We start from the raw sequence: 26412 nt of genomic DNA, 5'->3' as shown, positions 1-26412 counted from the left end.
TTTTTATTTTTAAATTTTTTTTAATGGTAGTACATCAAAATAATAATTTGAAAATACTAAAACAATAATAAAAATAAAAATCTCTATACAATACTTATCAAGCAACAAACTTAATTATGGTTACCCTCTGAGGAATCTTTAACTCCTACCCGCGAAAACAACTACCCGGAAATCTAGCTGGCTGGCATTCTTGTCTAAATTCCATAAATAAATAGTCCCATCATGCCAGCTGCTACCTGTTCCCTTCTTCACTCTCTGTAACATTACTGATAACTTTTAGCACTGCACATCCCCACATCTATATAACCTACATGTTGGGCCTCAAATTGTAGACATGCTTCAAACCGACACCTCTTTTCACTGAATTTCTTTATAATACTGGTTCATAGACTCCACACTCCAATGTCTGAGCACAAAACTGGTCTTATGTCAGACCAGTTATCGAAACCAACTTCAGTTTTTGGTTTAAGATTGTGGGTTGTTCTTGGTGTCTGTGTAGGGACAGCCATCGTGTTGCTACTTTTCTTTATCACTCTCTGGCTTGCTTCCAAGTCCAAAAAGAGTACAAACAATGAACCCAAAATCCCTATTGTATCTAAAGAGATTCAAGAAATCAGAATCGACCAATCCATTAAGCCTAACAGGGCACAAATGCAAACCCACCAATTTCAAGACCAGGAAATGATTACTAGAAAGGAAAGGGGAGATTTTTTGTTGCTTATGCCACCAGAAGAGGAGAGTCCAGTGAAGTATCACGGGATTCAGATTGATATTGGTAAAGGGCATTTGATTTCTTATCCGGGTTCTTCTGGGGAAGCGCCACGTGGCGGAGGCGGTGGAGGTGGCAACGGTGGTGGTGGGGACCAGGTGGCTGCCACGGTCGTGCCTGATGTGTCTCATTTGGGGTGGGGGCATTGGTATACTTTGAGAGAGCTTGAGGTAGCGACTAATTCTTTTGCTCATGAGAATGTTATTGGCGAGGGAGGGTATGGGATTGTTTACCATGGTGTTTTAGAGGACAATACTGAGATTGCTGTCAAGAACTTGCTCAATAACAGGTAGTCTATTGCAATTTTCATCATATGTTTATTTGTTTTGAACAGTATTTGTCTTTTTATTTGAGCTCTAATGTGGAATTAATCCGTTGCGGTTGATGTGCCCTTTCGAGTGTTGCTATGTTGACGAATTGGTTATTTATAGTGTTCAAATATATGGTGATTGATAGGGGACAGGCTGAGAGAGAATTTACAGTTGAAGTGGAAGCCATTGGAAGAGTAAGGCACAAGAATTTAGTAAGGTTGCTTGGTTATTGTGCTGAAGGAGCTCAAAGGTAGTTTCCAGAATTTAGTTCCTTGTTTCTGGATCCAGTAATTTTGGCATTTCGGAATGAAATTAGTTTAAGTCACTGCCAAAATAGGGTGGCTATTGTTTATTACCATATAGTTGTTTGTTTCCTTGCATTGTAGGATGCTCGTGTATGAATATGTGAACAGCGGGAACTTAGAACAATGGCTTCATGGTGATGTAGGGCCTTGCAGTCCTCTTACTTGGGAAATTAGAATGAAAATCATCTTGGGAACCGCAAAAGGGTATGATTCTAATGCACTTATAAACTTTCATATAGAGCTTCTATAAATTGTTGTCTTCATCCATGGCATTGGGGTAAAAAAATGAACACTGATGCAGATTAACTTACCTTCATGATGGACTTGAACCAAAAGTTGTCCACCGTGACATAAAATCAAGCAACATTCTACTTGACAAGCAGTGGAACCCCAAAGTTTCAGACTTTGGCCTTGCCAAGCTCCTCTGTTCAGATAGCAGCTACATTACAACCCGTGTAATGGGAACATTTGGGTGTGTAGGTTCTCTTTGGTTGCTTACATTTGTTCTCTTAGTGTGTGGAGAAGTAATAATTTTTCTTGTGCTTTGGTAGATATGTAGCTCCCGAGTATGCAAGTTCAGGCATGCTGAATGAAAGAAGTGATGTGTATAGTTTTGGGATTCTTATTATGGAAATTATCTCTGGAAGGAACCCAGTGGATTATAGCCGGCCTCCAGAAGAGGTTCGCACCATATACCGCTGTCATTTTGTGATAACATATTCAAATGAGCTAATCTAATGAAGTCTTCCCCCCCTTCTGTTCTTCTAATTTGTTATAATTAAATGAATAATTTTCAGGTGAACATGATCGATTGGCTTAAGAGGATGGTTAGTAACAGGAATCCAGAGGGGGTATTGGATCCCAAACTACCTGAGAAACCTGCTTCGAGGGCATTGAAGCGGGCTCTTCTTGTTGCTTTACGCTGTGTTGACCCGAATGCACAGAAGCGACCAAAAATGGGCCATATTGTACACATGCTCGAAGCTGATGACTCCCCCTTCAGAGAAGTATGCATTTGATGTAGTTGAGAATTTTAATTCAAATCAACTTTTTGATAATGCCATAATTTAGAGATGTCCTTATCAACACTAAATAAAATCCTAAAGATCAAGCTGGCATTACTACTTAGTTAAACCATTTTTAAACCTTGCCAAAATGGAGCAAGGACTGTAAATAATGAATGGCGCAGGTTCTGACTCAGAGCAGCAATAGTTTTTGGGAAGATTCAAGAGCTACTTAACTCCAATTTCCTTCATACATACTGGTTCGTTTATGAGTTTGCGTCCATGGTTTGATGACCTAATTCTCTTCCCTCCTTTTTCCTGCTTATTGAATGGTTGAATTCTGTACCCACTACGTGTTACAAGACAAAAGTCTACTAATGAATTTGTACTTTACAGCTATTAGATATTTCAATTTCTTCTGATGCTAATTTATTTTTCAAATAGCCTTGATCTCCTTACTCATTCAAAGTTTGAATATGTGGTTCTAGGACCGTAGAGGAGGAAGAGACCTGGGACACGCACGCTGTGACAGTCCCAAGGATGGGTTGGTAGAGAAGCAGGTGATGGAAATTAGTATGAAAGCGGCTGCACACTGATAAGGCAAGACAAAGACATCAAGAATACCGAGAAGAAATCTGTTGAGGGAGATTTATCTGAGCTAGATGAAGTGGATAAAGAAATATTTTACTGCCTGCTGCTCCATCTAGATGCTTGCGGCCTTGTGCAGAAGGCCTACTACACTATCCAACTTTGTGTACATGACTTGTGTTTCTCTCTATTAGTTATAGCTTCCGTGGCTGCGCAGTATACGGCTCCATATCATGTTCAAATGTCAAAATCAAGGGCCTTTTGCTTAGAAAAGCTTTGAGGTCTGCCATGTAATTCACGCACGCTATTGCTTGACTCGATCATCGTTAAAAAAAAGAAAGAAAAGAAATTGAAAGATTATGCCATGTTGCAGGTTATAGTTTGGACAATTGTTACTACAAAGCATCTGAGCAAACTGATGTTGGATTTTTGATATCATTTGGTTGCAGAGAAAGCTCATTTAGTGGTCACAAACTGTCGAGTTAAATGCCAAAACTCCAGAGAGAAACTGGCAATGCTATTTAGAATTTCATTACATTCAACATGAAAATTATAAACGTTTGGTGTATCAAATGTCAGCATCAGAGTCTGTATATTTAATGAATAAGACGAATTTTCCAGCTAAGTAGGTTGGGGTTGGATCATATTTTCATTATTTAGTGTCACTTGGCTTGCTAGTTGCTAGCTCGCTATAGTTATGACTGTAATCCTAGCCGCTGGAAATGTTAGCCTTCTCTTGTTGCAATCTCTGGTCCCCTCCATATGCTTTCTGGTCTTGCCCTTGAGGCCATGGCACGTTGAAGCATCGGTGACTCATTTGCTTCTTCTGTAACTTGAAGCTGACTGGTGTTAATCATGGAAGGTCACCTCAGCTTAGCTAGAAGCCATGTACGGTCTTTGGCTAATTATCTTACTGCTGGTAGACATTCATCGATTTAGCGAAGGTCACTAGTTTTGGACACTTTTAGCAGAAGACATTTACCCAATAAACAGCAACAAGTAGCTGCATCATTTTTCCCAGTTAGAATCGCTACTGCTACAGAAGTTTGCGGACAACATCAAATGGTGGGGGTTGACAAAGAAATCTGCTTACAGAAAACATCAATTTCTGTATTTGTGGAACCATAGTGAGGTTCCGATTGTGGCTGAAACGGGAAGCAGGGGAGTTACTTTGCTGACAGCCCACATGCATACCAGCTATATAATCCATGTAAATGAGGGACACGCGCATGATTTTTCATTCAAATTGAAGTCGTTTTCTTAGTCCACAAGGTCCCGTTCATGTTCTTTTCACATACAGCATTAGATGATGCGCTTGCTGTTCCGAGAAAGTACAAAATTAACGTCAACTTCCATATCTCTGAAAGTGCTGAACAAAATGAGTTCTTAATTTTTCCAACTAGATTGCGAAACATTGACGTGGAGGTATTATCATGTCGACAACCCAGAATGCTCATTCACAATTTATTTTAGAAAAATTGGTTTTTAGGCATGATTTTTGGACATACTTGAGTTCTAATTAAAAGTGAAATATACCCATTTTTTGGGGTTAGGGTTTTATTGAGAAATATTTTCAAATATGAATAATATAATATAAAATATTAAAATATCTAAAATCAAGTAAATTAGAAATTGAATTTAAAATATCAAAATTCTAACCATAAAAATTTGCCTAACATTGAAAAAAACACACACACACTCTTCTTCTCTTTCAAAACCTATATATGTGTATGAAAAGCCTTTGTCCCATGTTGGAAAATGTTGAAGTCCATCGGCACCAAGCAGTAGATTATTGAACCTTATGAGACAATTTGCATTTACCGCTTGCATCAATAGATAGGCAAAATTTGTCTTAAAGACAAAAGGTAAACTAGCGTGATAATCACCTTTTTCTTATTTATTGTTTAATCTACACTTCAACAAGTAAATGTGATTATATTTGTTCATTTTCTTTTAATTTGTAATATTCTTTAATTGGCATGTTAGTTTAATATTTTATATTACTTTATATGCATGGATATATAATTTTTAATAGTATGAAAGCTGATGTTTAATCTATATATAGATTTCATTATTTATTAACTTCAATTTAAGTAATTTTCGTTTTTCTACCTTTGGAAAAATAAATTACAATTTAGTTGAATTTAAATATAACAATCTTTAAGAAAAATTCTTAAGGCTTATTGCTTTTTAAAATCTAATCTAATTAATATTTTATGAAGGATTTAATTCAACTGATTTTTATTTGAGTAAATTTTATTTTTATTTTTTTTATTAATCAATTAATTTTTAATTATTTGATTAAAACAATACACATTTTGCACATGTTACTCTATGATTTTAATTTAGTTTAAAATTATTTATTGGTTACATGTTATAAAACAAAATAAGATGAGTTCTATTATTTTTTACTAATTAAATGACTAAAATCTGATGACATGTTATATATCACATGAAGAGGAATGAGGAAAAAAATATATTCTATTAGTTAATGTGAGACCAATCAGTTGTAATGCTTGGCTTATAATTCAGAAATATTATTTTGATAATATTAAATATGGATTAAACCAAGAGGACTCCACCATCACATAATATGGTGCATTGTGGGACGCTTGTGAACATTACTTTGGTTGAGAGGATATATTATTTTGGTAGAGAGGATTTTATCATCACTTTATGTGGTGCATAGTGAGAAACCTGAGAAGTTTAATGATGTGAACTTTATAAAATCAATAATAGAAGATACTTTTCTATCTCTTTATCTTGAATTTGATAAAATTCTTAACATAAATACGCCAAAGCTGTCAAATAAAGAGTTTGATATTACTATAATAGAAGTTGTTAACGAATAAAATAATAATAATTTTGTGTGTAAGAACTATATTTTGAATGAGATGAACAAAATATTAAGTGATGATAGTTTTCTAAGGTACTATGAGAATCCTTTGATTAGAAGTACAAGATTAAGGATGCTTAAAAACTATTCTTAATTGGCAAATTTCATGACTTCAAAATGGTTGATTTAAGGACAGTCATGAGTCAAGCTCAAAATTTTCAACTCATTCTATATGATATTTATGTTGAGAGGATTGTTTTGAATGAATCTCGGTAAGTGGCTGCTATTATTAAGAAGTTGCCAATATTTTAGAAGGATCTCAAGAAATACCTTAAGTACAAGTGAAAGGAGATGAGAATTGAAAATCTAATTAGAAGGTTAAAGATAAAAGATGATAATAAGTTATCTAAAAGGAGAGCAAGCTCCTTCTTGATGGCCTCTAGGGTAAATATGGTTGAGCAAGTAGAGAATTTTTATATAAAAAACAACCATAAGAATAAGCTTGTTTTAAAGAGTAAACAAATTGCTAAGAACTTTAATGGTAAATAATTTCATTATAACAATGTTGGACATCTGGTCAAGGATTATAGATGTACGCTTTAGCAAAACAATTCTAAAAAAAGGAAGGGCTACACAAGCTAATACAATAAAATGGATGACCTTTCTAGAGATATATCATAAATGAACTTGTATACATCTTTGAAGTCAATTTTGTGAACAATCTTGAACTACGAGTCATGTTTTTTAGAAAGGATGTTCAAGAAGTAGATGATGAACCGACTATACATGAAAGACTTTTCAACCTTAAAAGTACAGCGTATTGAGAAAGCCATATTGAAGATAACTTTCTAGAAATTTCTTAGCCTCAACAATATGCTATATGTTGTTGACATAAAAAAATTCTAGTTCATTATTAAGCAAACATGATTTCAAAATAGTCTTTGATGAGTTACAAATTTACACATAAAGAGTGGGATGTTCATTGATAAGAGGTATCAATGTGATGGTCTCTTTAAAATGAACACAATGACCATTGTAATCAAGATTAAAATTATAATAAAATTATCTCTTCCTCTTATTTGCTTGATTTTATGGCATAATGCATGTCAAGTTAGGACATGTAAATTATAGTTCTATGCAAAGATTGGTAGAACTTGAATTGTTACTAACTATGACTTTTTAAAAAATAGTAAGTGTGAAATTTATGTAGAATTAAAAAATCCATAAATAATTTATTTTTAAACAATTAAAAGAAGTAGTAGAGCTCTAGATTTAATGTAGTATGATATTGGATATTTAGAATTTGTGTAAAATAGAGGAGAAAAAAAGTGTTATGTTACTTTATAGATTATTTTACAAAGTATTGTTATACTTATTTGCTAAAAATAACAAGATAAAGCTCTTGAAATGCTTAAGCATTACAAGAATGAATTTGAGAACTAACTGAACAAAAAAATAAAAGCAATAAATATGGAGAATACAAGGTATTTTTTAGTGAATTTTATTCTTAAGGTGTTATTATCCAACAAACTATCACTTCTTATTCACCTTAACAAAATGACATTGTTAAATGAAAAAAAAAAAATCAAACTTTAAAACAAATAATGAATGCTATATTGATAAATTCAAAAGCATCTCAAAATTTGTGCAGAAAGTCGGTTTTGATTTTTGATTGCCAATTATATATATATATATATATATATATATATATAAAATGTACGTCACAAAAAGTTGGAAAAGATACCTTATAAGTTGTGAAAAGAAAGAACAAGATAGAATATAAAACTATAGATTGCATATTCATTTGATATGCTTATAATAGTAATGCATATTAGTTTTTATATACTAATCAAGTATTGGGGATATTCAACCCTATACAATTATGAAATCAATGAATGATATCTTTTTTAAAGACGTGTTTCCTTTTAAGAAAGCACAATAAATTCATTTACTTAAAATGATGAATAGAGTAAATTCAAGTAGTAATCATCATATAGACGATGATGAAATTGAGTTGAGAAGCAGTGAGATGGAAAAACATAAAAAATAAAGTCCATATTTTCTAATTTATTTGTCAAAAATGAGTCTTGAAATCACTTTATAGCAATGTCTTGACCTAAATCTTCATATTAGAAGAAGACATCCAATATCAAGATCGATTCTATCACGCAAAACCATATAGGGAACTAGTGAATCTTCTACATGGAAGCAAACTATTAAGCCATAAATGGATCTTCAAAAGAAAGACAAAAGCTATTGAAATCATTGAAAAACATAAACCAAGACTTGTTGTTAAAAGATTCAAACAATGACTAAGTGTGAACTATTTTGATACATACTAACCTCTGTCAAGAATAACTTCCATACCAATATTAATAGCCATTATAATTATTAACAAGCTTGAAAATACATCAAATAAAGGTAAAAAAAAAACTTTTCTAAATAGTGACCTTGACGAAGAGGTATATATAGAACGACCTGAGTAGTTTGTTATTAAAAAGAAGGAAAAGAAAGCGTATGCTTGCCAAATCATTATATGGTTTGCAACAAGTTCCAAACAATGGCATGAAAATTTTACTAAAGTTATGTTGTCAAATAAATTTAAAATCAATGAGGTTAATAATTTTTTAAAAAAAACATAAACAAAAGTTATGTTATTGTATTTCTCTATATTGATACCATGTGATTTTGGATAGAAATGAATACTTGATCAAGTCTACCATGAAACTTTTAATTAATAAATTTGATACAAAAGACTTGGGTGTTATATATATTAAAAATTGCTAATATATATGATGGATTAATGTTGCCCTAATCTCTAAAGGTGACAATAACACTATCAAACCACCATTGGATACAAGTCCACATCTTTCTAAAAATAAAGATGAGAGTATACATCAATTGGAATATTCTTGGATAATTGAGAGCTTGATGTATGTTATGAACTGTACAAAATCGAATATTGCATAATCAATTAGAATACTAAGTAGATTTACTACTAATCCAAGTATTGATAATTGAAAAGTAATAAATAGGGTACTTAAATATTTAGGGTATAACTTGTTATATGGGTTACACTATATTAATTATTTGACGGTATTAGAAGGATATAATGATGTGAATCAGATATCCAATACTAAGCATTTAATATCAACTAATGGATATGTCTTTATACAAGGTGGAGTAATTGTGTCTTGGAAATTATCTAACAAAATATGTATCGTAAGATACACAATGAAATTATAGTTTATTTCTCTTGATAAAGTTGAAGATAAAATCAAATGGCTTTAGAATTTCTTAAAGGATATTTTATGTTGGCTTAAGCTAGTGCTAATAATTTTGATACAAGAGATTTTTGTCTAATACGAAACCTTATATTAATAGGTCTAAATTTTAATCTAACCTTTAAATCAAGCCAAAATTTCTCTAAAAGATTCTAGAAGCCCTATTTCTAACAGGGTTAAAATTCAATGCCATATGAGTTTGGAAAGGCCTTTAAATAAGACCCATAAATTACTATTTATGATTTACCATATTTTTCTAATTGATTTAATATTCCTTTTGTTGTTTGGTTTCAAACTCTTATTATTTTTCTAGATTTGTTTATGATATTTTTCCTAGTGTAAAAGCATCATATAAGAGCTATAACATTTATTTTTTATTAGAAAAATATTTATTAATAAAATTTTGAATTAAGGTTTTATGTGGTGACCTTATTTGATAGAATTTATATTGGTTGTTCTTTGTTATCTTTCTTTAGTTATTTTCATTTAGGTTAGTTGGTATCAAAGCCTAATGATTCATAATGATTAGTTGTTGTGTGGTGTTAAATGACCATGGATAGAAAAGGTGGTCGTAGAATATGGCATGCTTGTTTAGTAGGAGATGAATAGGTTTTCCCCTAAGAAAAAGACATTCAAGAACTTGTTAAAGATATGTAAAGAAAATTTACATAATAGGAAATTTAAAGAATTACCTATCAATTGACAGAGATAAAGAAGAAGAAAAATAAAAAATCATGAGGATAGTGATCACGAATCATTAACCAAATTTGAAAACCATTTTAGAAGTAAATGCAAAGAGGCAACTTCTTGATTGAGATGATTATGATATTGAAACTAGTATTTTTTATGATTCTAGTTCTTTTGTGAATTGGGAACAACGACCAAAATCTAACAAGGAAGAAGCTTAGGATGTCGTTAAGCTTGAGGGCTATAGAAATCCTAGAGTTTTTGTAAGATGGGATTTACAAGGATTATCTCATGAAAATGAAGAGTTATTTGAAATTTCAAAAAGTTAATTTGGAGCTAACTTTTAAAATATTGAAGCAGTATAAGTTTTTAACCACAATGAAATTAATAGATCATCCTACTATTCATTGCAAACAATCAAGTGTTCAAAGTTGATGTCTGAAGAATTTCAAGATGGTTTTGTTATTACCAACAAAGGTATGTTGTCAAAATATAATATCTTAGTTATTGTCAAGGAAAATAGTGTTATGCTAGATTTTGAATTCAATGCTCGATTAGGGAATTTTGATCTGACGACAAGTGTATTAGAGAATAATAAAAACTTGGACTGGTCAATAAGGAAACACATTGTCTTTTGTGTTGTACATGTCTTAGAGTATTTGATCGAACATGTTATTGATAAGTATGATGTTTTCAATGAAAAAGCTAAGCATGTAAAGAGTTAATAACTTTTAACTGGACATCCATGAGATTAAGAAAATAACCATTTAAACTTAGGATGAGTTCTCTATAATCTAGAGAGATTGGTATAAGAGATTTTTTTTTCCCCTATAGTGCAACCTCATGTTAATGAAAATAAATTTTGATTTGACCAATAAATCATGTTGAAATTTTGCTAAGAGATTACAAAGACCTTTTTTCTTATATGTTTAAATTTTCATAGCCATTTAAGGTTAGAAATGCCTTTAAATAAAGCCCTTAATTACTATTTAGGATTTGCCATATTTTCATTAATAATCTTGGATTATTTTTTTATTTGATTTAAAAATCTTTTATTATCTTTTTTAGCTTTGTTTAGGATATTTTTCCTAGTATATAAGTAGCTTGGAAGAGCTATCATATCGATTCTTGATTAGAAAAAATTATAGTAATATAATTTTGAATTAAAGTTGTGTGGTGATATTATTCGGGAAAACTTTGTGTTGTTCGTTCTTTCTGTTTTTTTTATATTGTTTTTATTTGTGTCAAATCTATGTCCCTCGTAATAGTAAGTCAATAATTAGAAAAGCACAAAATTGCATGTATAATGGTAAGTTTAAATATATACATCATAGATATAATATAATTAAACACTAGTTATTGAATAAAATTATTTTTATTGAATATATAATGTTGATAAAAAATATTACAAATCCACTTACCAAAGGTTTAACAAAAAAACTCATGTATAGTTCATTAAGGGCATTTTCAGTAGAAATCCTAATATTTAGGTTTAAAGAAAACAAACTAAATCATGTGGCATTTTCAGTAGTTCTAGAAAATTATAATTTTTTATTTATTCATGTAATGAAAACAAGTGCTAGCTAGAGCATGATAAAGGTAAGCTGTTCTCTTAATGAAGTATAGAAAATGAAGTATAATATAATATTTTTAATAAGATATCAATATATATGAATGAGAAGTATGGTTACTTTTATAAGAATTTTTAAAGGTTGAATTTTATAAAATAATAATAAATTAAAAGTTTGTTTTAGTCAAAATAAATGCAATTATGAAAATTAAAAAAATAATTTTTTTTTAAAACTAAGTATTATTCTATTGATTTACATAAAATATTAACGAAATCATAACTAAGAGATTAGTGAAATCACTATCCAAATCACTATCCTGAACTGGGATTGGTAATAAACCGTAGATTTGATTTTGATTATACCTTTTTATTGTCCCATTTTTATGTTAGGCAAGGCATTGTGCCGCTGCTGGCTTTGTTGACTTTCCTTGAGTTTGCAGTCTGCAATCACATCCATGCTTAGTCTGATCACATGGAACTCAATCATGGAGGCCATAGATCAGAACGCAGGTTTTGAGGGAAATATATAATTTATTTTAGGATATACTCATTAATGCCACTCCGCACAATATCAGATTAGCTATAATTCCAAATATACAGACTTGAAAGAGATAGAGAGAGAGAGTCATCTGCTTCAACATAATTTGCTAATTAATGGTTTGCCATGCATCGACAAATCATTGCCAATAATCATCAAATAATACGACGTTTATGATGGATATCATTATGATACGAGGACAAGTTAGGAGTATCTCATCCACAAAAAATATTTCTAAAAGAGCAAATCAGCATAATTACAATCACAGTAGGAGAGTCATAATCGGAATTGCCCCCAAAAACCACCATAGCTGGACTGGTTTGCTATCCAAAGAAGCCATGTTGGAGGGAACTTGCGAGTCTCCCCCAGAAGCAGCAGCAGCAGGTGGAGGGGGAGCAGTTGGTGGAACATCACATGTACCAAATGTAGCGTTTGCCTGCCCATGAATTACACATTATTGGAGGCATTAGAAGTTAATCATGATAGGTAGATGGAAAATTGGTATGAGAAATGACTGACAAGCTAACCCTAATTAATAATAATTGAAGCAAATGGTGGTGGTAACATACTCTGCAATAGGCAATATTGTCACATCCACAAGTAAGGTGTCCATTTGCTTCATCCACAGCTTCTGGGGCTCCCCCACCATCACTCCTCTGGAACAACAAATCAAAAACATCAGTTGGTAAACTACTTTGCAATCCCATTTCCTGTGTTTAAGTTTGTTGCAAGGTTCGATTTAATCTATCTCATCTGTTGAGACAACGCAAATCAACAAGGTACCTGATAAAAGTCAACAGCAATGAAGTTTGGCCACCGTTCGCCAGCTGCTTCATAGCAAGTGTTGGTCATGCTAATTAGTGGAGCTGAATTGTCCAAGCAAACTCCACTTGTATTTGGATTAGTTGGAAAGTAATTCTGAAGAACCAAGGATATCGTTTTTGTGTTCATAGGAGATGATTCTGCTCGATTTGGACATGAACCTGCTTTCATCCCATCATCTCCATCTGCATTATTCAAGTCACCGTCAAATGATTTAAATGATCTCATGCATGCATATCCACATTAGCCGTGTTTTCTCAGGCTCCTAAAACTGAAACGTTAGACCTTCACAGGCACAGAGAATTCATAAAATAAGCTTTTTTCCCCTGTATTTCTCATTGATTAGTTAATGATGATACTTTTTGACGGGGTATGAAGAAGGAACTTACATTGATTCTCTACTACATATTTCCAATTGTAGGCGATTCCCTCAGTAGCCTCTTTACTTGATTTGGAAGTGAAGACCACTAAACGCTGATTCTGCTGGACCATTACATCAACAGTTGGCCAATCTTCACCATTTTTAGGCATCTTTGATACAGGAAACCAGTAGTTGCCTAGGCCAGATGCATTAAAAACCTTGGTCAAGCCTTGTGGGGATGTCACATAATCCTCAATAAAAATAGTGACAATCTCTGATGGATTTGCAGCCAAAAAGGCTTCAATCTCTTTCAACACATCAATCGCAGGTTGCTGGAGATAATCATGGTTGGTTCACAGTCAATATAAAAGAGAGAATCACTATTTCGAGCACGAAATAGATGCCAGTAAAAGTCAAGCAAGATTGAAGGATCAACGTACGAAAGCTGTGAAGTTGTAACAGTTGCCGTTGAAGGAGTGACATAACCAGATGTCATTCATGAAATCATACATATCTAGCATAAGTCCTCGAACCCCATTCTACAAGAAAGCTCAGTTCTTAGAAAAAATAAAATAAAAAATGCCACTTGTAAAAGCGTAAAAAAGGGAGGGAAAATGTAGCTAAGATCATTTCACACTTAGCTTAGTTAAGCATTAATTTAGTTCGCTGGAATGGTCATTAGTTTAATCCAAGACTCCAAACAACAAAGCCAAGCTTAATTTTCAAGCAAAGGACAAAAATCATAGCAAAGTCATGCAGGCAATGCAAACATGCAGCATCATCAATATTGCATACCGATCCCCTTTGCCTTTATTTTGATAGTTGAATACCAAACCAGTATCCCTACAAAATTAACACATTCCCCCTTGGCTCTTGGCACCTAAATGTGACACATATCATTATTTGACACCATACCCAAGTAAGAAAAAAGAAAAATACGGCGGAATGTGACCGTCCAACATAAAGAAGAAAAAGTAAACTATCCTAAAAAGTAAAAAAGAGAAGGGTTTTTCCATATTTTCGTCTCCAAGAATTGAAAATGTCAAGAACCAAATGCAGAGACTGAGAATCTTACCTTAAGTTGACTCGTAACCGTGTCTTCTTGATTTGTAGTTGTGATCAAAGCAGAACCCGTATCTGATTGGGCATTCATTAGAGCAAAAGAGTTGTGTGTCGTTAACCATGAATACTTGTTGAATGCCAGACCTTTGACCTAACCAAATGCAAATCTTTTATGATCAAAACATTAAAAATCACAAAATTAGAGTAGCAGTTAAACACCAAAGGAATAAAAAAAAAAAAAAGGGACCAACTTTCGATGTTGGACTCAATGGCTGGATCTTGGTGCATCTCTGTCGGGTATTTCCATTAGCATAACAACTTTGACAGCTTAATCCGGCATCACAGCTGCTGTTAGATGAACATGTCTCCCCGATCTGTTTCATTGATCATAGAAATCAAGAACATGAAATAAACACGTGTTTCTCTTTCTGGTCAATGAAAGATAACTAATGATAGTAACTTGGGTTACTCAGAAGGAAATTAAGACCTTGAGACAGGAAGAACCGGCAATGAAGAGACAAAGTAGAATGAAGAGAAGTTGGATGGGGAGAATATTAGAGAAAACATTTGATCCCTGCAATAAAAAAAACAAACAAAAAGAAACGAAAGGGAGAAGTAAACAACAAAATATGTTATCCACAAGAATATATACAGAGAGGAGTGGGTTCTGATGAAGAAGATTTGAGCTTGCCTTCATTTCCGGATGTCGCTATATCGAGAGAAGCAAATAGAGGGAAAGAAACAGATAATTGGGGGGCTGTGAGTATTTATAAGGATTCAATAACCTGCGGCTTGGGGCTTGGGGCGATGACTGGAAAATTGACAGAACATATGAATTTGGTGGTAAGACAGGGAAACAAGACCTGGTCGTTAGGTTAGGTGTACCTTCTTTGTCATCTAGTGTCTGCATGTTTCGTTTCGGTTTCTTTTTCTTCTTCTATTTTTTCTTATGTTTTTCACCTATTTTTAGTGATTTTATGCTAAATTAATAATAATAATAAAAAAAACCCAGCTTGTGATCAGTGGCGGAGCCTAAACATTAAAAAGAGAGGGCAAATTAATTAATAAATACTATATTATATAAATATATATTAAAAATTAAATTTGAAATAAATATACTAACTTATATCAAACAAAATTAATTTAAAAATACTTTTAAAATGAGAAAACTTACATTATAATTATTCTTTTCAAGTTTTTATAATAAAAAAATTCAGTTTAGTTATTTAATAATTATAAATCTTCCATATGAAATTCATAATAAAATATATATTAATTCATCAAAATTCATTTTATATCTCATTACCATGTAGCATGATGTAAATAACGCACATAGATATGAATCATCATTGATAGTTTAAATTTATCATAATATATTATTTTTAAAAATAAAATTTTTTTTTCTTTAAAAAAAACCAACCTTTAATTTTGCAAATATCAATATTTACTCACTAATAACAATTGAAATGTTTGCTTGTTTATCTCGTGAAAAAATTGAATTGCATACCATAATTAATTCAATTAAATAATATAATTTTTAATTAATTCAAAATAATTAAATCAATACCTATTTTTTTAAAAAAAATTCAAAATAATAATAAAAAAATTAAAAAGACAATTGCCCCCTTAATCTTCTATGTGGCTACGTCACTGCTTGCGATGGATTCTTGATTTATGCCAAATGTTGGACACGGTTCATAAAAAAAGAAATAATAAAAATGGCATGGTGGCAGCCCCACATGTACTAAATAGAAATTTTCTTAGGTTCCTGGCCGCCTCTTCTCAAATACTTTTATCACCATATATATGCTGATTTTTTCCGTGGAATAAGTTTACACATCTTCATTTTGAGTTTGAATATAATGAGTATATATATATATATATATATATATATATATATATATATATATATATATATATAGTCTTATTCCTTGCAGCTTCTTTGATTTGTATATTTGAATTTTTCTAAGTTCTTATTTTTCTTGAGTGCAAAAGCATCAAAGACGGACTTATGCCAAACAATTGAGATCATAAGAAAAATGTAATTAAAGACCATGAAGATTGTTGACATTTAAAACCGTTGTTTGAATGGTGGTATAAGAGCATGCAAGTGTTCCTGCTCATATAATATTATTTTTTATAGAATGACTTCAATTTGTTATCCTTTTCCAACAAGAAGAAGAAAAACAAGAACAAGAAAGTGTGAACCTATCATTTTAGCAGTCCTCTATTCTAGAAAGAAGGTTAGGACGGAACAATTCTACGATAAGATGTTGGGGAAACACTTTTTTAATTATTAATATTTCAAAAAATAATTAGAGAAATAACTTAAATATTGTAGACGATGCGCTCCTTCAAATAGCTCAATTTATAAGTTGCGCGACTAAAAGTAGGACAATTAAACTAATACAAACTTTAAAAGGTTACGCTTCTCTTGATAGCATAAGTTTCTTAGTTTTGTTTTTTTGTTAAAACAAATTATACATGTAAAATTGGGATCAATCGCAATCATGTATTTGAGAAAACACAATTCAATAAATTCCTTAATTATATAATATTATTTAATCACATCTAATGGTGTCTAATTATATCAAACTATATCTAATAATTCCTTGATTATATAAAAACCAACTTATGGGATTTTCTAGGGTTTAATTAAATTTATTGAGGGCTTAATTGCAAGAAAAATTAGTCTTTGAATTCAATTGGAGCTTTAATTGGAAATAATTTAAGTCTGGGAGTTAAATTGCAATTTTAAAAGCTAATTTAATCAAATCAGGGGCCTAATTACATAAATATCAAAGTTTAATAGGTAATTAGAGACTTGATTGAAGAAATTCAAAATCAAGAACCAAATCCTAAAAGACACAAGACTTTAGGCACTTAAATCAATAAAATCTATGGCCAAATTAAATATAATTAAAAGTTTAATGGTCAATTAAGGGTCGATTTGCATAAATCGAGAACTAAGGACCTAATTGGAAAATGCATTGAACTTTAAGGGTGACAACTAAGTTTGAAAAGGGTGGAATTGTATGAAATTAAAAGTTGAGAGGTAATTATAGATGCAATTAAAAGAAATTGGAAGAACATGAACTAAAGTAAAATTTGTCAAATCCCAAATTAAAAACCCTAAGTTTTAGAGTTTAACCTAGATGACACATCACTTAGATTTAATAAGAGATCAAATGACATGTCATTAGCTACTATTCACCTTCTCCCTTTGACAATTTTGGCTGATAGAATAAACATCTTTAGGCGAATGAATATGGTGTCTCTGACTATTTTAGGAGCTGTAACTATTACTATTTGACTAAGAAACACCTATTTTACAAATATCAGCTACTCCCATCAAACACTTATATTCTATTTTCTTCAATGAACACAATAACATCTTGTTTCTGATAAGTCAACACTACAATAATAAATGCTAGGCTAATCTAGTTGACACCTTCAAACAAATAAATATGAACCTATAAACTTTCTAATCGAGCAAGGTTAGATCCAAACAAAAGATGTGCATCTTCTCTACCAACTTCAAGTGATCTTCAACGATGATGATGTTAAAGTCTCTTCGACGAAGTCTCGAAAGTTGTCAACACAATTAGCCTTGATTGTGACACACCTATTTAGTAAAACCATTGATTTTTTTTAGTGTTCACACTTCAAGCCTTCTCAATAGGTTCTTATCAAGGTTTGACCATATTTCTCTCAATATCAAAAGGCTAGAAACAACTTATTGGTCTCCAAGTTGATCAAAACCACCAAAATCTCCATAACCAAGTTTGTTGCAAAATAACCATTGTAAAACTAGCAAGGTAAGAAGCTTACAACTGTAAAAACATACCTAAAACTCTCTCATTTTTTATTATAGGGCAAATCATTGATAAATAATGATCAATCCTTGATTGAATCTATAAAAAAAACCCTAGTAAAGCGCTATAAATATCTTGAAAATCAAGAAGGGAGGAGAAGTTAAAGATGTTTTTGGAATTCATTAGAAATCAAGTTTATTGCTTAGCATATAAAAGCTAAAGGGACAAGTTAAAGATTGAGCAAAAGGTTTGGCCATACTATGGTTTTGATTTTGAACCGAAATCTATTTTGACAAAATTATGATGTGTGAGTGATAATCAAAGTGAATGGGTGCTAAATTATTAATCATTGCATAATTTTCAACATTTCTATGTCTTTGGATTATTCATATCTGATCTAGTTTGAGAGTTATGTTGCTGGGTTTACATTGAATTTTCTTTGTGTTCTTCATTTTTCCTTGGCTTTGATTTGTTTCGACCAAAATATTTTGACTGCTTGAGTTTTTTAAGTTTGATTTATTTTGGATTCAGGTTTAGATTCTAGTTTTCTTTTTCTAGATCAAACCAATGGACTTTGGTTCAGTTTATGGTCGAACCAAAAGTGTCGGGTCAATCCAATTAGGTCAAAATTAGATCTGATGGTAAGGCCCTATTTGGCTTGCCACTATTTTGATAAAAGGAATTTTTGTTTAAAGGTGTATTTGACAAACATCCTTATAGGCCTGTTTTGATAGTTTTATTATAAAGAAAAATGAGTTTTCGTCTAATAAAACCTAAAAAAATAATATAAAATATAAAAACCAAATGTTTCTTTTTAAAAAATAAAGTATAAAAAGTATTTTTTGTATACAATAAAAAATCCTTAAGAATATTTGAGCTTTTTTTTAGAAAAAAACTAAAATACTTTGACATGTTTTAAAAAGGTGTTGCGTGGATTTTACAATACGTTTGTATGATTTCAAAGGATCTTGACCTATATTTTAAAAATATTAAAAACTTATTTTTAGAAAGAAAGTATTATTCACTTTCAATATAAGGATTAAAAAAAATGAAAGGGAATTAATATACAAAATATTATTAGGGATAATAATTTATTATTACTCACTTCAATATAAGGATAAAAAACCTATATGAGGTTACAATCCAAAATATTATTAGGAATAATACAACTCATTCACTTCTAATATAAAGATAAAATCCACAAGGAATTTTATCTGAAATATTATTTGAAGTGATGTGGTAGCTAAAAATTCCAAGTATATCTTAAAAAAAAGCCTTAGTGATATTTAAGGATATTTCACAATTTCAAACAAAGTCCTTGATCTAGAAAACTAGAGTTTGTTTATCGTAGCAAGCCAACCATAGTACGCTGATAAAATAAAAACATCATTAGACCATAGCAAAAAAAAAAAAAAACAATGTAGTTTATCTTAATTAAGGCATCATAGTAATTAGTCCATTTCTTGAAATCTCTAAAAGACCAGTTATGATTCATAGTAAACATAATACTAGGTGACAATTCCCTAAACTAATCAAAGACCATTTAGAACACGTCTAGGAAGGGTGATCATGATGTCATGTCCCCATGAGGATGGGTATGATAGTAGTCTTCAACCATAGTAGTCAAATGTTGCTCTTCATATAGTCTCACTCTCCTCACATCCAGCTAGTTAATAAAATCTATATAAATTATAAACCAATTATTTCATTATTATCTCAACAACTAATAGTATATAACTTATAATTGGGATCAACACCAAGTAGTATATGTTGATGTAATCTAAACTGCTACATAACACAATCAAGACAATGCACATTAACTATTACAAAATAATGCATTAGAATAATGGATCTGCATATCTCTACTCTCTTTATAAACTAGAGGAGCTACTTGTATTTCATCCTCTAAGTACATTGACCATACAAGTTATTAAAACATTAAGTTAATGTACCTTATTATAAATAATTTGATACAAGAAATAATAGTAAAAAAATAAATAAAATGCATATGTTATAACTCATTCTTGGTGAGGTGGCGACATATATAACTCAATGTGGTAAAATGACTGAACATAGGTTAGATTTTAATGAAATCTCATAGACACATACCAATTGATATCATAAGCCATAAATTTTTTACAATAAATTTTATATACTTTAATTGTTAATGAAAAATTAATTAAGAATTAATATCATCCTTATCATACAATCCCCCTCTAGTAACAATACATTCATTACCTATTAGTAACCTTAGTAAGGCAACATCTTGGAGAGTAGGTGTCATCTTCCCTTCACCAAAATGGAATATATAGGTCTTACACCTTCATCACTCTATTAACACTCCAAGCAATCTATGACTAAGCTAGATGTATTGATGTCAAGTAATCCCATATAAATCAACCTGAATGATGAATGTAAGAACACGAGGAACAAACTTATAAATCTATTATAGTGAAAATATATCTTATTAGTGCTCTTGAAAATCAATCAAATTACATAAATATTAGTATGATTGTGAGCATGGTTAAATATGAACATGGTTATAACAATGACAAGTAAACTACACGTTCGACTCATATGTTTATAGATTGATGTCAATCTTACAAGCACGACACTAAACTATAAACGAGACCAACAGTAAAACTACTCCCCCTTTAATCCCTTTCATTACTCTTCTCTCGATTTGGGGGGGGTCTCTAGTGTCGCCTTTAGTTCCATCTATCATAGAAACCAAATGGCAATACATATTTGTATGATATATTTATCAAACAACATGTTGCTAATATTGAAACAATAGCTTATAAAATTAATGTAAAACAATAAAAACATTCATATACATCCACTCCTATAAGCTTTTTTTCAAATAAAATGTTATATTTTCTTATACCCCTATCTTACATCCACCTTGTTATATAGATGGATTGATCTTCTTCAACCTCTACTCTTTCTCTATCTTAATGGATTTGCTTCAACACTATGCTTAGTATATTCATATCATAGTAGGTGGTCAGGTAAGGGATGAAATTGAAGAGCATATACATTTTGGTATACGTCAACATTATAGAAAGGGAAAACAAATTATGTGCATTCATCAACATAATGGACAACATGCAGGAAGATGTAAACATAATCGATGGAATATTCTTTATTTACCACTTTTAGAACTTCCTTATATATTAATTGCTTGTTGAATCTCTCTCTGACCACCTAATTATAGGTGTTCACTTGAAATATCTCATTTCATGATTAAATATAATTGTTGTGTGAACTTTTGATTTATATGAAGCAGCTGTCATTTTACAAAGTACTTGTGAGGCCACAATATATCATAAGGATATGAAATCTTGTGCCTAGAATCTTTGATGAATAAAATGTTTATTTGACCAATAAAAGGTCAACTAGACTAAAGAAATAATGGCAATGCATGTCCACCTTTTAATATATTATTAAAAACTTCTGATAAAGTTATGGTCATATTGCAATAATAATGGCCATAATTATATAAAAAAGCCTTTTCCAGCTTTTATCCATACTTTTATTCATTTATCTTTCTTTATTATTTAAGTATACTAGTTATCATCTTTTCATTTTAATAGAGCACAACATTTCAAACATAAGACTTTTTTTAAAGTCAAATATTTTAACTTGGTGTTGAAGTTACTATAAATGTTATGTGAACAATAACAATGAAATATAACTAGCTTAAGGTCATATATTTGCCATGATATTATTAATTGCAATATATCTATCTAATAATATATATATTATGATACAATCAATTACCATATAACTTGTGAATACAATCTAAAAAACATGTTCAGTTGTAATTCATCTCTTCTTTGACCAAAGCAAAACACAAAGGAAATATCTCATTCATTATTCATGTTAAAACCAATTTCAACAATAACTTCCCAGTAAACTTCTTTTATAAGTTAGTGCCCCAACACTTATCAACAAACTATAGCACATCGACCTCTTGGTTACAGTTCCAATGCTTATAAAACTTTTTCAAAGATTTATATATCATCATAAATACTCTTGTGATGCCAAATGATAATTGTATTGGGATTTGATTATTGAAATGCTAATATTAATAATCTAGGTAGGATTTGAAAAGGCTCCTCATATTAATCAAACAACCAGGTAAGTGTCTTTTAGTTAGTTAATTACTCATGCCTTGTAATATGAGATATTAAACTCATATTGTTGACTTATTATTTCTTAAGTGATCATAATACTTAGACTTTTTTTCAACATTCATAATTGTCTAGGCCATATTAGCAATAAATTTTAAATCAAGCTAATGGTGGTCATTCTTACCCACTATATCAGTGTATATATATGGACGTATCAACTTCAAGATCTCAAATGAATCAAAATTCTTATAAAACCCTCATATAAGTATCTTGACATTCTAGTGTATGCATATATTATAATTGCATATAGATTGTGGTTAAACGTTGCACATTGTATTCTAATGAATTTGTTATATGCCATTATTTCAATACATTAGTTAATTAAGGCTTGGTTTGGAATATTTATCTAACCTTCAACTCAATACTTACACCTAAACTTCTACGACTCAAAACCTAGTCATTACATACAATTTCATTAGTCTTACTAACATTCTCAAAATCAAGAACAAAAGGTCCTATGAATTGAAGTTTGATTATTAGCTTACTTTATTAGCTTACCAAACTCATCTTCTTTAAGGAAGTCAACTAAATCCAAAGTAATACTTCTCTTATCTTTTTCATCACTTGGTTTAGATTCATTATTGTTATATATACAAACAAACATATATAGATCTTTTTTTTTCCACAATTTAAGTACTAATGTTAAATTTAGTTTAGTTGACTATGTTGCTTATATAGCCTTTTGAGTATAGACTTGAATATACTTGATACTAGAGGAAGAGCATACTTATTTAGTGTTACTATTTAAGTACAATTTTATGATAAACTAGAATGTTAATGACCTTGCTCCAAGATAGCCTTTTTTTATGGAAGGAGAATGTCAAACCTATGATGAGCACATTCAAGAAAATACGTCTACTTTTTAGGGACTTAGAGTAGTGGAACAAGATTAGCTTTTGCCTATCGACTAGAGCTTTCTATACAAATGGTGCTCTATATAAATTTTATTCATATTTTGTTTGTTTATTTGCTAATTTTTTTATTCCTTATACAAAGGTATTTATAGTCTTTTCAAATATAGGCCCGCCTTACTAGGCATTTGGAGGTTGAGCTTATACAAGATGCTTGAGCCAATATTAAATATAGGGGGAGCCTTCAATCTTGTTGGTGTATGGGGGAGACACAAGTGAAACTAAAAGCCTAACTTTGAATCTCCCAATAATTTTTATTAGAAAACCATGTAGGATAAAGATACTTAAGCATTACAATTAGAGACAATCAATGAGAACCTTACGAAGGTAGACTAATATGTTTTTTCTAATCGTCAAAAATTGGAGGAACTAGAGTTAGCATATGCAAGTTCAGGGAGTGAGAGTAACTAGGCTTGTATGAAGGACAAGGAGACCCAAACTGTAATTTCTTAGTTGAAGGCTCTTAAATATTTTTCTAAGAAGATCCTAGCCATGTATGAATTGACAAATATTTTTCTAACCATCATGGTGGACAAGTTAATTGATATGATGAGCGGCTTTTATTTTTTTTAATTTTTCCCTAGGAAATCAAATCGACTTATCTTAGATCTTTTGTTCTTCATTTATAAGAATATACGAGAGTGCACATAAAAGGAAGGGAATTGATTGTGAAGGTCTTTGCATAACAAAGTCATATTGGACAGTCTGGTCTGGTACTACTATTATGAGGAGAGGAGAGTCATGATTTGGAGTCTGTCAAGTAAAATCCCATAACAGAGGCCTCTTTGGCAAAGAACAATTGATTTTACTTGTCACACCTGGACATCACGGCGGCCTTAAAAATTATAATTCTTTGGAAAGAATGGATTTCTGGCATCCTGTTCTTTAATGTGGATATTCTTTATTTAAGGAGTCGCCACCTAGTATTATGGTCACTAGGAACCCTAACTGGTCAACAGAGATTCTATGGTTCGGGACTGGTTACGTAAAAGGGAAGATATTATCACCCCTTAAACGTCCTGCCTGAGGCAGACTGCATTGTTGGTTTCGTCTTAAATTGCTAAATGTTTATTAATTTATGTTATGAAAATTTGCTTATAATATTCCTGACTCTGGCGTCAGTGAATATTTAACTACGAATATTTCCAACTCTGGCGTTGATAAATATCACGTAGCTATAAAAATAAATTTAAATCATCATTTTTTTTATTCCTGACTCTGGCGTCAGTGAATAAACAAATAAAAATCAATTTATTTTTTACGCTTACACATTATTTTTATTTTTAATGTAGCTAAATAAGAACAAAACAAAATAAAATAACATAAATTTACATTAGTATTTTTTTTATTCCCGACTCTGGCGTCAGTGAATATACCAAATAAATTTATTTTATTTTATCTTAAGTTATTTTTTTTTTTTTTGCACGCACATTTTTATATAACCAAGTAAAATACCATGAAATAAATTTAAATTGGTATGTTTATTCTGATTCTACGTCAATGAATAAATAAAAAAACAATAAATTTATTTTATACGTTTTTTACCTACACAATTTTTATTATATATTTTTTTATTTTTATTTTTAATTTTTGGGCTGGGCCCGGCTGGCCTGGCCCGGTTATTGGCTCAGGCCAATAACTGGGCCATGCAATAGGCACGCGTGAACTGGTTCACGCGTGCCCCTGCACAGTGCGAAGGTAATTAATTTACCTTCGCACTGTTTCGAACATCATTTTGAAATCTTGAATTCGCAGAGCTTGAGGAAGAGAGTTTACCTGGGTGAAGACAGCGATGGGGAAGCAGACGGCGTGATGATTCTAGCTCCTGCCGAAAAACGTCCTTCTCCTCCTTTTTATTTTCAAACCCACTCCCCTCTGTTTTCTTGTTCTTTTCAGTTTGCCTATTCTGCTTGAATCCGTGGACAAAGACAAGTCTGGGTTTTGCTTGTTCTTTTCAGTTCTGCCTATTCACGCTTGAATCCTTGGACAAAGACAAGTCTGGGTTTTGCTTGTTCTGCCTCCCCTGTTGCTGACCTCCTGCCTCGGTTGTTTTTCGTCCTGGTTTCTTCCTTTTGCTCCTTTTTTACTATGATTTATGCTCTGTTTTCTCTGGGGTTTTTCTCGGTTTCTTCCTGGGTTTAGCTTCGGTTTTTTTTCTGTTTTGTCCCTCCTGTTTATGCTGGGTCTCCCCTTCACTGTTGCAGGCTTGTTCGTCCTCCCCCCTGGTGTGCTTCTGCCCTGTTTGTTTTAGCTCTGGATTTTTGCTTTTTGTGTCGATGTTTCTGTTCTTCTCTATTTTTCTGGGTTGTGTTTTGATTGCTCTATTTTTCTAGGTTGATCGCCCTGGCTCCTCTTTCGTCTCTGTTTGTTTTCTCCTTTTATAGCCAAACTCAACCTCCTCCAGTTCTGTTTTTGCAGGACTGTATTATGCATGGTTATCGGCAAACGACTTGGTCCAAGATCAAATTTGTTGCAGATTATCCGCTCCCCTGATGAATCGGAGATTCTCCTGTTGAATCGTGATGGAGAAGAACACACGGCTGTTCCTTAGCAACGGTGCCGTTTTGGCTGGAAACGGGAGTTTTCAATTTGACCCCTGAACTTTGGAAATTTTGCAATTGGACCTCTCAATTAAATAAAAATTCCTTTTAATTTTGCCCTTTTCTGGATACATTTCAATTAAATCCCTCAATTGGTGCAATGTTTACAAAACATTCCTTAATTCATGGATTATTCAATTTGATCCTTAATTAATTCTTTTAATTTTGCCCCTTTTGGATAAATTTCAATTAAGTCCCTGAATTTATTTAATTAATTAAATCAAAGTTTAATTAAGTCCACAAACTTATTAATTCTTATAATTTCATTAATTAAAATAATTCAAATTTTAAGTAAATTTCCAAACTTATTAATTCTTCAATTTCTGACCAATTTATTCTCAAATCTGATAATTTTATCCCTAAACTTCAAGATTTGTTGTCTTAACCCAATTGTCAACTATATTTAATTTTTATTATTTGTTCAAAAATTTGGTTATGACATTACTTATTGTATACCTTTTTTTTTATGATTCTTTAGTCTATTCTTGTGGGGTTTTAACAATGTATACCAAATATTACTTGGTCTGGGCTTATTTTATACTACCTTATCATTATTGTCATGTTCATTTATTAAACATTAAATCCTTTGTGGTGTGGTTATTGTGCATTAAGATGGTTGGGTAACCTAGGTTTCTTGCATAGGAAAAGCATTTTTAGCTCGTATGAAAGCTATTGAGTTTTTGTCATGTAAGATCAAATATTTAAGTATGAGTGTAATGTTGTCTCCTCAACATGAGCTAGAGTTAGATAATC

General features: G+C 31.4%; 2 protein-coding genes and 1 long non-coding RNA gene across 3 annotated transcripts; 2 read left to right on the top strand and 1 right to left on the bottom strand.

Annotated features, from left to right (window-relative positions):
• Positions 1-183: 183 nt before the first annotated feature.
• LOC118045823 (probable serine/threonine-protein kinase At1g01540) lies at positions 184-3359 on the top strand. Its single transcript, XM_035054538.2, has 7 exons — positions 184-1058; positions 1226-1330; positions 1467-1589; positions 1687-1857; positions 1937-2066; positions 2183-2392; positions 2878-3359. The coding sequence occupies exons 1-7, from the start codon at positions 403-405 to the stop codon at positions 2983-2985; spliced, it is 1503 nt and encodes a 500-aa protein (XP_034910429.1). The 5' UTR covers positions 184-402; the 3' UTR covers positions 2986-3359.
• An 8625-nt stretch (positions 3360-11984) lies between these two features.
• Positions 11985-14986, bottom strand: LOC118045819 (PI-PLC X domain-containing protein At5g67130). The gene is made up of 9 exons (XM_035054534.2): positions 14829-14986; positions 14625-14711; positions 14389-14511; positions 14151-14288; positions 13516-13614; positions 13104-13407; positions 12676-12899; positions 12462-12548; positions 11985-12328 (listed from the first exon to the last, which is right to left on the bottom strand). Exons 1-9 carry the CDS (start codon positions 14832-14834, stop codon positions 12155-12157), a joined length of 1242 nt encoding a protein of 413 aa, XP_034910425.1. The 5' UTR covers positions 14835-14986; the 3' UTR covers positions 11985-12154.
• A 9812-nt stretch (positions 14987-24798) lies between these two features.
• Positions 24799-25720, top strand: LOC118045822 (uncharacterized). Its single transcript, XR_012169993.1, has 2 exons — positions 24799-25284; positions 25393-25720. It is a non-coding gene; the product is annotated as an uncharacterized lncRNA (long non-coding RNA).
• Positions 25721-26412: the final 692 nt, after the last annotated feature.

Source organism: Populus alba, chromosome 5, assembly GCF_005239225.2.
Source record: "Populus alba chromosome 5, ASM523922v2, whole genome shotgun sequence".
Classification (NCBI taxonomy): domain Eukaryota; kingdom Viridiplantae; phylum Streptophyta; class Magnoliopsida; order Malpighiales; family Salicaceae; genus Populus; species Populus alba.
The sequence above is the reverse complement of the archived record's forward strand: the minus strand, read 5'-3'. Positions and strand labels throughout refer to the sequence as shown.